The following is a 16,380-nucleotide window of genomic DNA, read 5'->3' on the forward strand; positions in this document are numbered from 1 at the left end:
TACTGAGATGCTGAAATAATCACAGGCACAGTGCGAGGAATGTGTTCTGCGGCAGCCCACCTTGACAGCTGCTGAGACGCCAGAGCAGGCGGATTATCAATGCCAACAACACGCTCATTATATGGCATCCCAGCGAGCTGCAGAGATACCGGAACAATATCAGGCACGGCGTGAGGAACAAGTACAACAACAGGACAGCTTAAGAGCTGCTGAAACGCCGGAGCAGGCAAACCATCAACGGCAGGAATTTGCAATTTTGATATATCTTCTGTCTCAGTGTGACATTGACGTTCTCCCTTGCTGCCAATAGGGGGAGTACTCCACTTCAGCTAGATTATGTCTTGACCTTCTTACTGTTCTTCAGCAGGGGGAGCCCTCTAGTTCAGATATTTTCGGTCTCAGTGCAGTGCTTGTAATGAAGTTCTGTCTGTCGTCCAGCAGGGGGAGCCCTCTAGTTCAGATATTTTCAGTCTCAGTGCAGTGCTTGTAATGAAGTTCTGTCTGTCGTCCAGCAGGGGGAGCCCTCTAGTTCAGATATTTTCAGTCTCAGTGCAGTGCTTGTAATGAAGTTCTGTCTGTCGTCCAGCAGGGGGAGCCCTCTAGTTCAGATATTTTCCCCGTCCGAGTTGCTGTGATTGCCGTTCTGTCTGTCTGCCGGCAGGGGGAGCCCTCCATACTCGGCGCTCCTCACGCTCCTGAGCGCTGATTGGAGCCGCTGTAGGTAAACGTGGAGCTGTCATGGCTGCCCGCAGCGGATGGCTTCCTGTGCCGGTGCAGGATATAGTTGCAGGCTGAAGTTCAGGCGCTGTGATGACGTGTGATGCGGTGACAGATGTATTTTCGGGGGCCCGCCGTGGGTCTCACCTTCTGCTCCTTCTATTTGGCCTTTTACTTCACCAACAAGGTAATGGCAGGCTGTGTATGTGAGCACGTGACCTGGGATCTGCTGGCGATGTATCGGGGCTGTCACCTACATTAACCCCTTGTGTCCATTGTAAGCTGCTGTGCTCTGTACTGTATACAGAACGGCAGTAACACACTGGCTTTCTATGATATGTGACTAGGCAGGACTCAGGAGAACCATTAAATCTAGCAAAGCCTTAGAGAAGACCTTTCACCATCTCCTTCCTCGTCTTTGCATCAGTAGCTTCTGCTCCACTGTCTCAGGGTTCTCACTAGCATTGGCTGTCTGGTGGAGGACCTGAACAACAAATATCAATTCCCTATGTTGTCCCGTGGCCCCCCTGACTATGATGGGGTCTGTATGGCAGCCGATGAGAAGACTCATGTGAGCAGGATCCTTTGTGTTTGTCGATTTCAAGCAGATGCCATGATGGAGTCTCCTACTGAGACCCCCAATGTAAATGTGAATGTAGCGCGTATCACATTGAAAGCAATAGGGGAAAAAACCCTCCCATTGATTTCAATGGGGAGCTCACGTATGCCGACTCCCATTCAAGTCAACAGGAGCTGCTTTTTATGCCGTCATTCTGAACGTGTTTTTACGATCAGAATGAGCGCAGCGTGACTCCGTGTGAAGGCTCCCTTAGAGAGGAAAGGGACAAAGTGTAGTATTTTGAGCTCGTGTGCCAAAGATGTTCTATTGATGGGTCAGATGTCTTTTAGTAACTTCCTCCTTGTGTTTTTTTTTTTTTTTCTCTCTCTCTCTTCTTGTTTTGATGTTTTAACTTTTTGACATTTGTCCAATTAACCTGGTCTTTGTTTTCCAGTATGTTCTGTCTATTCTGAAATTCACCTATCCTACCCTTTTCCAAGGGTAAGTATTCATATTTGCATGAAACAGCTTAAAGTTTGTTGAAAGTTTCATATTTAAAAGAAAAAAAAGTGCAGTTCTGATTTCGTTGGCTTGTCATGACAATATCTTTTGCTCAGTACAGGGTTGCAGACGACTAAAAATAAAATCTCAGGTAGTGTGATTATGGATTTTTGTTTCTATTCAAAGACACTTAAAACTGTTCAGTGCACTAGTAAAAAATATGCAAATCTATTCTCCAGGATGTAATTAGGAGAACAGTGCCTCTGTATGTTGCCCTCTAGGGACAGCCCCCTTAACATCATGCATGACTCAGTTAATAAGTCTACTGACATGATGCGGGGTTTATTGCCAAATTAGTATTTCTATTCCAAAAGGACCAGATTCCCAGCCCAGTGCACTAGAGCCATTCATATTTGTAGGTTTCCTTGTTACTGACTACAGTGAAGAAATTGTTGATCACAGTTTGTGGTGGGAGGAGAGAGCCAGCATGAAATATAATAGACTCTGTGGCGGGGCTAATACAGTATAGTGTGCCTCCGAAATGGCAAATTCTGTCTGTGTACTGCAATTTCTACCTCTTCATAGAGAATATATCGCAGTGAAGGGGCTCAGGTGAATGCTTCTGCCCTTTGTTACAACAATTAAGGACAGTTTCTGCACCTGAACGCTCACCATTGAAGACATTTCACTTTCTACAGATACTCCAGGTCAGGGATAGGAAACCTTGGCTCTCCAGCTGTTGCAAAACTACAACTCCCAGCATGCATACTTGCTCTGCAGTTTTTGGAACTACCTTGGAAGTGAATGGAGCATGTTGGGAGTTGTAGTTTCACAGCAGCTGGAGAGCTGAAGATTCCCTACCCTTGCTCTAGGTACTTTAAAAGACTCACTGAGCAATCCTTAGGTATGTCCGTAGACCTGCTCAGTCAACAGGCCTTAAAGGGGTGTTACAATGACGATTTATAGACGATTAAAAGTTAAACATTTTTGTAACTATAAATAATTACCAATGGATATGACCATGAATGCATGAACTACTAAGATGGCTAGAGGACATATTTAGAACTCTGTAAAACTTTTAATTATGTCTGTTTGTGGGAAAGTAAATGTTAAAGGGAGTCTGTCGCCTGAACCCAGCGTATCAGCCCTGCAGTTAGGTAAGCTAGGGTCATCTGAATTGAATGGTGGTTTCCCATGGAATCGGTGCCCCCTATTGCTGTTTTTGTCAGTATGTAAATTGGCTCTTTAGAGCAGTTAGGACTCCAAAGAGGTAAGTGGCAACTGTTTTGTTGCTCCAAAGATCTAATTTATGTATTGATCTAAACTGAGATCTCTCAATAATAGAGATAGATTAGGGTCACCTGAATCTCTCACAGCAGAAAATGAAGAGGAATTCCTCTTCATTTTCCGCTGCCGACATATTTTCCTGCGGTCGGCTGGGAGCAGGAGCTGATGCAGTGCATCGCCTTTCCGTTTTGGCTTCCCACTGCTGATTAGGCTCAGATGAATGGGCCTAACCAGCAGGGAGTCTAGAGCTGCAGGCTCCATGGTGAATCAGCCTTGGAATCCGCGGCAAGATCGAACAGGCCGTTTCTTTTTCCTGTATCCTTTCACGATCTCTGCCTCCCATTGAAAACAATGGGATGTGGTTTCAGGGCAGAATCTGCCGTGGATTCAGAAGCAAAATTCATGGCAAATTCCGTTGTGTGAACATACCCTAAGGCCCCATGGGACGATAAGCAGCGTTAAAGCGGTGCGGGAAAAACCGCGACAGGAACGCATCCTGTTTCTTGCCGCAGCGCTTTGAACAGAAATTTCAGAGTTTTCCTCCGCGGACTTTCTTTTCTTTTTTTTTTTTTTAAAGGTAAATTATGAGCCTTATATGGGGATCACAATGCATTTTTTTTTCTTGTCCTATCAGTATGCCTTTGTAGAGTGGGAGGAAATCCACGCAAACACGGGGAGAACATACAAACTCCTTGCAGATGTTGTTCCTGGTGGGATTCGAGCCCAGGACTACAGCGCTGCAAGGTTGCAGTGCTAGCCACTGTGTTGCCCCTCCTCCGCGGACTTTCTGTTACCATTATACCGGCGGGAAAGCCGCTGGTGTTTCTGTAGATATAATTGACATGCCGCAACTGCAAAGTGGGCATGGGGTTCGCATGAATCTTATCCACTTTGTAAGTACTGTAAACCACCACAATCTTTCCTGTGGAGATTCTGCTGTGGGCAAATCCCGGCATTTCCAGCCCATGGGACCCCAGCCTAAGGGTTTCCACTTGTGATCCATCTGCAGGACTATATTGATATTCTTGGTTCTGGTGACAGACTCTTTTTAAAGGGCCTATTGTGCAGCTAAATTAATTTACAAATTGTCCTCTCATCAACCCTGTATCACTGTGATCTGCCAAGAAAGACCCAAGTGCTATATTGTTATGTGCTGTGCTTGAGTCCGGGGCCCCACGGACCAGAAACACCGCGATTTGCCCATGGTGGAAACGCATGGGAAAAAACGCAGTGTTATACAGTACTTGCAAAGTGGATGGGATTCATGGGATCCTCACTTTGCAGAAGAAATCGCAGCGCGGACACGGAAAAAAATCGCAGCGTGTCAACTATATCTACAAAAACGCTGATGGCTTTCCCGTAAATATAATGGTGAGAGAAAGTCCACGGAAGAAAACTCTGTGAACTTTCTCTTCAAAGTGCTGCGGGAAGAACTGCAATGCGTTTACAGCCCATGGGGCCTTAGTCAAAAGGTATTTTCTGGGCAAACACTTTAAAAAAAAAAAAAAAAAAAAAAAAAAATCTTTGTTAGGGCCCATTCCCACAATGTAACGCAGCGCTCATTCTGACACGTAATCATGTGTCAGTGAGCCCTTCAAAACAGAATCCCATTGACTTCATTGGGTTCCATCTTATGCACGCTACACATTGAATTCAATGGGAGGCTTTTTAACCCATTGATTTCAATTTGTTACGCGTGTTAAACGGAACCCATTGAAGTCAATGAGATTCTGTTTTGAAGGGCTCACTGACACATGATTACGTGTGGTAGTGCAATGTGTGTATGTTGTTCGCAAGTGTGTGTTAATGATTTATCTGCAGCTTTGCAACCTGTTTGTGAGGAGAATGGCTTTATCTGCGTCCTCTTTTGTATCAAAATGTCTTCAAGGTTCTTGACTCGTCTTGTTTGTTACTGGACTGTTGTGTATAAAGTGGCCATCACAGATCACTGACCTCCACACCACTAAATTCACTGGAAATGGTCTAGATTCCTACTATGTGTAAGAAATCCCTTGTCACGTCAGTTCCATAGCTTGTGGATGTGTGATGATCCAAAATATAATACTAATAATAGTTACAATGTGTGTAATGTAGTATTAAAACTTGCAGACAACTTTTTTGTTTTTGTGCAGTGTTATGTGGAATGACCCCCTCTCTGCTCCTGAGGCATTCAGTGATTCCTGTGTGAGCAGAAGATCAGACTCTCATTGCAGGCTTAGAGCCTTTATTTGACTCCCATAGACCTGCGTTGTGAGTCTGACCTCCTGTGTGCAGAGAGGAGCTCATTGCTTCAAAAAGGAGCATACGTATTTACCAAAAAGCTGTCCGCAAGTTATTCAGTAAGGCCTCATTCACACAACAGAGGAAAGGGACAGTGTATTCACTTGTCCGGTTCCTTTTGGACAGAAAAAAACGGTTAATAAAATAAAAATCAATAAATCAGTTTCCAGATCAGTGATTTGGTTTTAAAATAAAAACAAAACACAAAAAAACCCAGACCAGTGAAATTTAAATTATATATATTTTAAATAAAAATAATAAAACTTTTCTTTATTAACTGATGCAAAATTAATTAGAGGACACTCAGCCATTTAAAAAAAACAAACAAAACTGAATGGATACAAAATGGCTGTCAAAAACGACATGGTCAGATGAATAAGGCCTAATACTACAATACACGTACACCCTTTCGCATGGTTGAGACATATAGATTCTAAGCAAAGCCAAGTGTTTCTGAAATTGACCAATTATGCTTTAGTGTTTTGGGGTTTATTTTTTGTTTTTTAATCGGTTTTGAACCTTCCTTTTCTGTAGGTGGCAGACGTTAGTGGGTGGCGTCTTTCTTCACGTATGTTGGAAGCTGGGCTGGGTGGAGATTACCTGCAGTTCCAGGTAAATTGACCTCTTTCTTTGTGTACAATGTAATGGGCAGAGCCTTTACTCTCCATATACCTTGTCCTTATACTGAGCTTGTTTGTAAATAAACGGGAAGAGGAAGTGCCAGACACATTGTCATATACTAATGGTGTGTATTTTCCTGTAGTGTTGAGTAAAATGACCGGTATAAATGGTAATAAACTGTATGTCTGATGTTCTCAGTAATAAATGGTATAACATAACGCAAGATACAATCGTTGTGGTGTCGTCTTTCTCGTCGAGGTCTATTACATATATAGTTTCTGAGTATGTTGGTTATACTTCTAGAAGACATTTATGCCATTTCCTGTGGTTAGGCCTTAAACTTCTCAGATGGGGAAACCACATTAAGCAGAGAGTCTAGTCTCTCATTAGGTGCCATAATATTCTCTGTAGGAAAATAAATTCATATGGAAATGGTAAATACATTTTCAGCTGTTCTCTTAACACTGGATACTTCTTATGAGAAACTCTAGATCCCTTTATTACCACTGATTGAATATTGCTGTAATGGGCTTATGCCAAGTTGACAGTATATCACCTATACACAAGTATCTGTGCAGTTAATGCAGTCTAAATGGAGCAGCGCTCACCCTGCCACTCTCTTCATCTTTATATGGCTGCTTTCTCACTAAAGCTACATACACACAAACTGGGTCAGGTGTACATAAATGTGTCTTTGGGATGGCATGGATGATATTTGTGTACTGTTCATTCCTTCACCCATCCATTTCATGTAGTGATCCCAGGCTGTAAGACAGACAAGTGACATAGAGGCTGAGAAGCCCAACAGTGCACTAAAATGCCTCTAGTTGAGGGTTGTTTTGAGCCACTTTTGAGACACTTCCCACTTTAGTAAATGTGGACCAATAACCAAAGCTACAAATTTCCTTTCAATTGGAAAAATACTTTTTTGGGAAACCTGACACTATGGTACACAGTTTTTTTTTTTTAGACTACTTAGTCTCATTTAATAAAGCATGTGATTCTGAGCAAAATGTATTGCATTGTTATCACTAATGTTGCTGCTTTCTGCCTGAAAAACTTCTGTAAAGTTCCTGCCACTAGGTGTCTCCCTTCTAGCTAATTTGCTGTTCACTCCCTATTACTAGGGAAGTCCTGTCTATAGATACTATTAAACAGCGAGATGACTTCACAGTGAGAGGAAGGGAATTGAAAGGGGAGGGATTGTTTTTCTTCACAACCTTCTTCATAGATTTGCACGCTGCTTACAGTTGGGAACTGGTGTAGGCTTCCTGTCTAACTCTCATTAGAAAACTAGTATGAGCTATAATAAATGTCAGGCAGTGTCCCTGCTCTATTCCATCCATAATAACTGAAAGGGGCGAGTGTGGGATAGAGGATGTGTCACACATTTGGCACTAAAAAGGGCCTTGTGCCAAATGTGCACTGCATCATCACCCATCTATGTCTCAAAAGTGGAATAAGAGAATCTAACGTCTGTAGTGCTGTCTACTTAAGAAAATATGTGTCTCCCAAAGCAGATAAGATAGGTCAAGCACACAGTTCACACAGATGCCCCTCCAATAACTTGCACAGTGCTGTATGGATGTGTGTGTGCTTATGTATAATATATATGAGAGCTCAAGGTCCGTGGCTCTTATCTGTCAATGGATGAGAACAACGGATAATGAATGAAAGATGCAAATGAAGCAGCCTCTGTTGGGTGTCCATCTGGATGCACCCGAATGTAGCAAAATTGACGGAAGCTTTTGTCTAATGGAAGAAATTCGCACCTTCAGGACTTCATTCTTCCATTACAAAAGTATACAAACATGATGGAAGACGGTGTCCGCCATGTTGTTTTACATTAGTCAGTGGAAACTGACACAGGTGAGAGCTTCATCTATGTCTGTTACTCTGCTACCATTAATGTCCTATGACAGCAACAGACATTAATAACTAGTTTGAACACAGTCTTTTTCACACACCGTATGTATTTTATATGTTACGTTCACGTCTGTAGTGAAATAATAAATGCACTTTTATTTTCACACATTGTGCTATTAATGGCCGAAAACCTTTGAAAATGTGACACAATTTTAACCCCTTAATGCTCTGCCCATAGTGATTCTATGTTAGCAGTGGTGCAGTTAAATATGCTGTACGCTCTGGAGCTGTGGGTAAGAAACTTTTGGAAAGCAGGGAACTTAAAAAGGAAGAAAAAAAAACCTCACGGAAAAATTATTTGCCGTTAAGGGGTTAAAAAAAAATCCATAAAGTTTTGTAAATGACAGGGATTACAATATTTATTACTATCACGCTTAATGTTTTATAATGGGAATCAATAATAGTAGCAGAAATGACTTGTGTGAACCTTTATGTACTAGGTATCTGCAAACATAATACATATGATTTTCAGTTCACTTACAATAAATAGTTCTCACGTCCAACGTGCGTCTTTCTCATGTTCTTCTTCGCTAACCGTAGTCAGAAGATTTTCCTCTTACAGAAGCCCCCTAAGTGTACGGCCGCTCACAGAAAAGACTCCAATATCCTTATGGAAGCAAATCCTAAAACCTAAAATACAGAAACTTTTCAGTAGCATGGGTATCTTCGTATATACAAAAACTGAACAGAAAAACTTGGGCGAAAATCCTTGGGCATATGGAAGTTGTTAATGTGCCAGAAGACGCGGTGTACTTTGTTTTCAAGGACTCACTTGAAGTGCTGATAAGTGACTTGGCAGTTTGTATGCAGCTGAGACAGCAAAAACTACTGGAATGAAGAGAGAATTATTATTGTTGTGTTTTGGATGTTATAAACTGACTCCTCAATAGTATAAGATGATCTATACAGACTAAAGTAACACACTGTCTGCAGCGTTATGTGTAAACGGTATCTGTCAGCTTGTGTTCTGTTTGCAGCCAGCAGAGGGCAGTATGTGGCAGAGAATCCCATTGATTTGCACTGCATACTTTAGAACAATGGTATGTGGTAATAAATATTAGAAAGTCACCGAGTATAAAGTGCGCAGATATGCACACTGGGAAGTCAAGGAACCGCTCTGTGGCCAGTCACACTTTGTTTTGTCTTTGGCTACGGATTTGTTAATGAAGTTGCGATCTAGAAAATCTATTATGTCAACACTTCACTTTGTTTTTGCAAAAACAATTGTAGTCCTTTTGAAGAAAAATACATTCTGCCTGAGGTTTTCCTAGGCCAAAGTAACATTTCCTCGAAATTCTTTAAACATTATTTTTGTTTGTAGACTGTGAGCTAGAACTGTCTGAATCAGAAATGTAGAGGGCGAGTATATCGTCTGAGCGATTCCTCGCCAGTGAAAGTTTCTTTTCAACATCTTACAGTGAGTTTCAGATGTCTGCTGCTTTACATAATATTCTTTGTGGTGTAATGTGTGCTGTCGGCAGAATATAGGTGCTGGTTATGGTACATTGGACCTGTGACAGAGACTGCTGCAGCACCATACACAGATTACAGGCTGCTGTAAATGGGGTTTATGCCATTTTTCTGTCACTTTCTGCGCCAAAATTTATTGTGCACATTATTAAAATGCACCAAAAATCCCCAGTAATGTAAGGCCTAGTTCACATCTGTGTTTGGGGAGTCCACTTGGGGGTCCCCCCCCCCCCCGGAAACCGATACGCATGGAAAAGCAGTGACCTGGGAAAACATGCGGGCCCCATAGGCTATAACGGGGTCCATGTGGTTTCCGTGCAAAATATAGGGAGAGAAAAGCGCTACTTTCAGGACTTTTCTCACCACATGTTTCGTGTGGAAACGGCATGGACCCATTTATAGTCTATGGGGTCTGCATGTTTCACAGGTAATAGCTTTGTTTTTATTTTATTTATTTATTTATGCATACTGGCTTCCGTTTGGGCGTCCCCAAGCGGATGCCCCGAACAAAATACCAAATGCAGATGTGAACTGGGCCTAAGACAGGCTAAACACTCCTCAAATGCATCAGAAATAGGCATGGAGAAACAAGAAAAAGTATAAAATGGTGTAAACTTGGAAGATTCACTTCTATAGAAAATATAAATGTTCTATCTATACTATATATATATATATATATATATATATATATATATATATATATATATACAGACACACACACATTTGGATTATCTATGTCAGATACTATACCTTGGAGATATAATATCAGTACTACAAGTATATAGTAAAATGGTTCAGTACTAGCCCGAAACACAAAGTAATGTCTGCTTGTTGCTTCAAAACATTAAAATGTACTCTTGAGGCCCCTACACAATTGGCAATATAGTCCCATGAGTAGCTCATACACACCCTCTCCATGATCCTTCATTTCTGAAGTATTACATGTGTTGTATTTATGTGGTAAGACCTTCCAGTTCGGCATGTGAGACAGTTTTTGTGCACGTAATTTATGATGGTCCATGTTTCAAAATCCTAAATATATTTAAAACTACAAATAACCCAATGTGTATAGTTATGAAATGGTCCCCTCCTTTGTAGAGAAACCACTGCAGCAGTGTGGTGCACATGGTATAGGCATAACATGCATATGTGACAATAGTATGGCACCCTCTGACTTAGTTTGCCGGATTTTAATTAACAGATTCACATGTATTTTACCAGTAAAACATCCCCAAACTGGATCTCCGTGTCAAGTGCATGCACAGTCTGACTTTATATATTGAACATGGTTTTTCTGGCCTTGGTTACCGTTTACTTATGCTGTCAAATAGACATCATAAACCATATCCATCACAGTAATATGGGATCATCCTGCATCAACATCCTTCTCTTTTTTTCAGACAGCTATGGAGTTCTCAGGCAGGTTGTAGGTTGAGTGTTTTACCCTACACCCGACAATTGCCTATTGCTGCCAACATCCATAAAGTTTAGAGAAATGAGCTCTACCTATAAAGTCATGATAAATGCTAATCCTAAAAACCATGTGCAAGCAAAGCAACAATTGGTTGCACCCTGCATACAACTGTTTACACTTGTCTGTGTTGTTCACGGATGAAGAACTTTCAAGAATGATTCATCCTTTTAGATACTGCGAATTGAGAATCTCTCACTGTGGTTCCCCTCCTCCTAACCACTGCACTGCCTGATTCTAAATAGAAAAATACATTCTTTTTTATTTCTCTACTGCCTGGTGTTACTCCATAGCTGGCAAGCAAAAGTTCTGTACACTGTATTCTAATGGATACCTGTGACTACAGTCTAGGGGCTTCAGCACATGGACTGTGCACTGACCGTGGTATTGCCATGAAGTACAAAGATAAAAACTACCCACTCGCTAAGTGAAGACTTCCCATTCCTCAGTATTCACGGCTGATCTAGACCCTTCAGTCTCCCAATGGCGGTAAAAAGCAAAAATGTTTGTATCCTATCAATCTATCCATACATACACATTAAGATTAAAGGTCTCATCTTCAGAGTCTACTTGAACTGGTGCTGGACATGGAGGTATTGCAGGACAGGACATACTTTGTGTCCATCCCCTATGAAGATGTCTTATTCCCTACTTGGTTAGTGCTTATTGGTACTGAGGACATTGATTATCAGTGCACTATAAAGGAGTTTGGATTAATAATTGCTATGTTCTGTCATCTAATTTGGACCAATAGACTGATCTGTATTAAGAGAAATGACTAATAGGCATTCACGCATTCCTGAGACCAAGGATTGGCGCTATTGCTGTAACAAACTATGGAATCGTTTAAATCAGAATATCGGTGATGGTCCAAACACTCTTACCATTGTGACCCTGTGACGTTTGTGAAAGCCGGGGATATGTACATTGCATGTAATACCCTCTTCATCATGACCTGTTCTTAACTGTTTTGCAGGGCTGAAATTGTGTCATGGCTTCCAGCAGCAGCATTCTTTGTGGGCATTATTTATGCAGGTTCCAGAGCTCTCTCAAGGCTGGTATGTAACATTGCTTGATGTCCTGTTCTTCCATCTTGGTTACAGAATTTAAAAGGATTTGAGGTTAAAATAATTCATGACCTATTCTAAGCATAGGTCCTTGATATCAGATCAGTGAGGGATCGACACCCAGAACCTCCACTCATAGCTGATACATGGAGAATGGAGCAAGAAGCCGACAACTCCATTTCCTGTGCAAGGACTGTAGCCGCTGTAGTGTAGTTTAGATCTCTTTCAAGTGACCTAGTCTGGCCGCCATACAGAGAACATAGCTGTCTGCTTCCTGTTCCTTTCTCTGTGTATCAGTCACTATGAACAGTTGTCCATTCGGGTGTCAAACATTCACTGTCCTGATTTTGGATAGGTCATCAATGGTTCATAGCCACTCTCTCTTAAATATTGATGACCTAGCCCCACAATAAGTTATTAGTATGGGGTTGCTGGGGGTTGAACAGGTGGCACCCCTACTACTAAACTTTTCGAAGGGGAGCATTGCATTGTGTGAATGGGGAAGAGTTACAACACCAGGCGCAGCTGCCATACAATATACTGCACTATGCTTGGTAAGCAATGAAGAGGCAGCAGCCAAACATTGCAGTGTCTTCTGATCGGTGGGTGTGCGGGATATCAGACCCCCACTATGTCCCAGAAAACCCCTTCATTGAAATAAACTTTTATTTATTTTCCTTTTCTTTGTAGTCGATTCCTGTATTCTTGACGTTGCATAATGCTTCCGAATTTGTGACCTATGTAGTCCAAAGAATTTTCTGTAGAGAGGTGAGATGTCCTTGTTTCTGTTTTATTTTCTGTTTTATTTTTTTATTTTTTTTTGCTTGGGTAAGTTGTTTTAACCCTTTATTTTCTTGGCTAGCAGATGCATGATATAGTAGTCCAGTATATATTGTGTAGTATAAGAGTCTACAGTTCTCTTCCATTATCGTGAAATAATAAAATGCCAGATTCTATCTATCTATCTATCTATCTATCTATCTATCTATCTATCTATCTATCTGTATATAATATATATGTATATATATATATATATATATATATATATATATATATATCCTGATACTTCCAGTTATATTCTCCTAAGGATAAAGGCTTGCATATTTTATTTTAGTATTAAACCTAATTTGGTTTATGGCCAGTTTAGACCTCTGCTATTTAGTAGGGGTGATGTGCTGCTTAGAGGCGTTTTGCCTTACAAACTTAGCCCTGCCTCTTTAGCTAAGCTCCACCCATTTGCCATCTGTGGCCAAAGATGGAACAGCCCAGCAGTAGATTAACACCTTTGATTTTCATGATCCTTCAGAGAACATTCTTAGAAGTGACAATGGGGTTAAAGGGGTTATGCAGTTTTAAGAAGCATGGCTGATTCTTGTAGACCTCCACTTCCTTTTCTCAGAAAGTGATACCATGTTCTTTCATTAGATGGTTATACTGCAACTTAGTCCTATTCAAATAAATAGGACTGAACTGTAGCATGATCACGTCACCGACACACAGGCTGTCACTGTCTAAAGCTCTTTCTGAAAGAAAACCACTATAGTTTCTAATTCTGGATAACCCAAAGTATTACAGATGTAATGTGGACTTTTTGTGAAATGGTTAAAAATTCCCATTTTGTTTTGCTCAAAACCTTACAGCAATCTAAAAATGTACATATATTTTTTTTTTTTTCTTTTTGACATGATTTTTTTGTTTAAATTTTGCAGCAAAGTTCTTACACTCGACTGTGCAGGTGAGTTTCAGACAGCATTTGTTTTTAGTGTATCACTTAGTAGTTTCTACAGTTGCTTAAAGAGGATCTGTCACCGCCTGGCTTCGTTGTTTTAGTAGATGGCAGCACCTATAATCTCCTCTACTAAAAGTACAGTAGGTGAGCAGCACAGTGCTTGGTATGTAAATAATGCCAGGAGCTGTTTGCACTAGGAAACTGCTGATCTGCAGGAGTCCCTGCCAGTCTAAAGTTAATGGTATATCTTAAAAGGGTTGCCTGGGCTTAATTTTTTTTTTAATTTTTTTTTTTAATGGCCTATCTTCAAAATAGGCCACAAACACCTGAGTGGTAGGGGCCAAAACGCGGTCCCTGGACTGATCAACTACACGGATCCGCTTCCAGTGCCCATCTGATATACAATAGAGGGTCAGAATTAGAAAATCTCAGAAATCTGTCTGATTAAACAGGACAAAAATGCCAATAGTGTCCTTGTCCTTATCAACATTTGGGTATATATGATTAAACAGGACCTTTTAAAAGTAAGGAAAATAAGGGGAGCGGGCACTTTGAACAGTTATATAATGTAGGTACATGCTTCAGGTGTCATATGAAAGAAGAGAATACAGTTTGATCTGTATTTGCAGAGATATCATCAGTTAAAACACAGTCAGCATAGGGACAGCTGCGGCTGCATGTAAGTAACTGCTGATATCTCTGGAAATAAAACAGATAGAACCATAGAGAATCACGTCTTTCATATGACACCAGAAGCAAGTTTCTAAGTTTTAAAATGGTTTACAGTTTTGTTATGCTTTAAATAAAGTGGATATGATAATCTGACTTCCTACAGATCCTTGTCTGACATCTTGCAGTATTAGTCTTTATAAAAGGAAACAAAACCTTTGTAGGTATCAAGTAACATGCTGTTTCTATTAATGTTCAGTGAAATAGGCTGTAGAGTCAGAAAGTTACTGACTCGGGCTTCAAAGTTCAATGCTTATTTTTAACTATATTATACAATTATTGGTATTACCGTGTATACGTTATACGTGTATAAGTCGAGTTTTTCAGCACAGTTTTTGTGCTGAAAAGTGCGCCTCGGTTTATACTCGAGTCAATACGGTAATTTAAAGAAGACATCCCTGTGCAAGACATCTGTGGGAGGCCGCTGGAGCAGTGCTGCTGCCGATAGGTGAGTGGTTAGGCAGTGCTGTCTCCAAGGCCACCCCAAGATGTTTCCAGAGCGTCTTCTCTGCCTTGGAAACATTTTAAGGTGGCCCTGGAGACAGCGCTGCCTCACCACCCACCTATCGGCAGCAACGCTTCTCCAGTGGCCGCCCACAGACATCTGTGAAAGCCTTATGGTAGCAGTAACAGCCTGTTGACATACAGGCCCAAAGCCTGTGCTAGCAGTAACAGGCTATTACTACTAGGACAGGCTTTGGGCCTATATGGTACTGCTAGCACAGGCTTTGGGCCTATATAGTAATATCCCACGTGACGTCTGGGACATTATCATACAGGCCCAAAGCCTGTTAGGATTAACATGAGCACAAACAGAATGTCATGCATTTTCCCCCCTCGGCTTATACTCGAGTCAATAAGTTTTCCCCGTTTTTTTGTGGTAAAATTAGGGGGGTCGGCTTATATTCGGGTCGACTTATACTCGAGTATATACGGTACATTAATTAGATTTACCCAAAATATGGAGAGTCCTATGTGTATAGCCATATAATACCTATCATGGAAAGCATAAAGGAGCAGTGCATGTATAACATTGTCCTCCTTTTAAGAAAATAAAGAACTTTAACGGGGTTTTCTGCTTTGAACAATTCCAATTTTTTTTTTTTTTTTTTTTTTTTTTTATATAGAAGTATCAAGTATTACATGATGACCAGGTCCTTTAGCATGAGAGATCTCAAACTTTCTAATCAATCTTTGCTCCAACCAAGAGAATACTGAATAGGGAACTACTTAGAATTTAGTAGTGTAGTATAATTTCAAGAGGGAATTACGGTACTTTAATTTAGATTTTTAATTCTATTTTTTTTTTTTTTTATAGAACGTAATTTGTTAAGTGTTACAGCTTTTCTGTGGTGACAAATTAAACCGCTGTAATGAAAAAGCATGTGTTTCTTGGAATAAAGCCATTTGTCTTGGAAAAACAAAAAAACTGCTTACAGGACATAAAATGTAGCTGAGGATGGAGCAATAATCTGTGCAAGATTTATTAGACAAATAAGAGTCTAAGTATAGGTTTTCAATAAAGTGTTCCTTCTAAAAGCTACTAAATGTAATATGTAGGTTTGTTACCAGAGTATACATCAATTGCTAATAACACCAACATTTGTGTATGTGAAGTCAGATTTCTGCTTCTATTCACATTTGGTATGTTTCATCCAACAATTTTCTCTTCTGCAAACTGAGTTTCCTGTTAGTTAGTAAAGGAATGTCCCTCTAAGGAAATAATATCTGCCTAAGTGCTTGAAGAGTCCAGTGAACATTAAAAAAAAGGGCTACATGAAATACAGAAAATGCGTCAGTCTTTATGCCTAAGGCACTGTCCACTCTTGCATTATATCAGGTTACACATTGTCTAGAACAGCTTTTGTGTACAGTTCTGTACTACACAAAGTATCACGTACATAGGAGAAAAACAATGCAATGTACAATGGGGCAGATTTACTACTGTGATTCCAGCTAGACTGTCATAATATTCACCAAAATGTGGCGTATGTAGTTTAAGAGACGAGTGTTTCCAATCCTT

The 16,380-nt window shown here is 40.6% G+C and overlaps 1 protein-coding gene across 1 annotated transcript in view; it reads left to right on the plus strand.

The window, feature by feature from the left end:
* Positions 1-744: 744 nt before the first annotated feature.
* Positions 745-16,380, plus strand: part of SLC35D4 (solute carrier family 35 member D4) — a 74,028-nt gene continuing 58,392 nt past the window's right edge. Inside the window, exons 1-6 of the mRNA XM_075270622.1 lie at positions 745-904; positions 1,731-1,777; positions 5,879-5,956; positions 11,809-11,890; positions 12,590-12,667; positions 13,609-13,634. Coding sequence (XP_075126723.1) covers positions 833-904; positions 1,731-1,777; positions 5,879-5,956; positions 11,809-11,890; positions 12,590-12,667; positions 13,609-13,634 — 383 coding nt within the window. The 5' untranslated portion in view covers positions 745-832. The remainder of the gene's footprint in view (positions 905-1,730; positions 1,778-5,878; positions 5,957-11,808; positions 11,891-12,589; positions 12,668-13,608; positions 13,635-16,380) is intronic.

Source organism: Leptodactylus fuscus, chromosome 4 (genome assembly GCF_031893055.1).
Source record: "Leptodactylus fuscus isolate aLepFus1 chromosome 4, aLepFus1.hap2, whole genome shotgun sequence".
NCBI lineage: Eukaryota > Metazoa > Chordata > Amphibia > Anura > Leptodactylidae > Leptodactylus > Leptodactylus fuscus.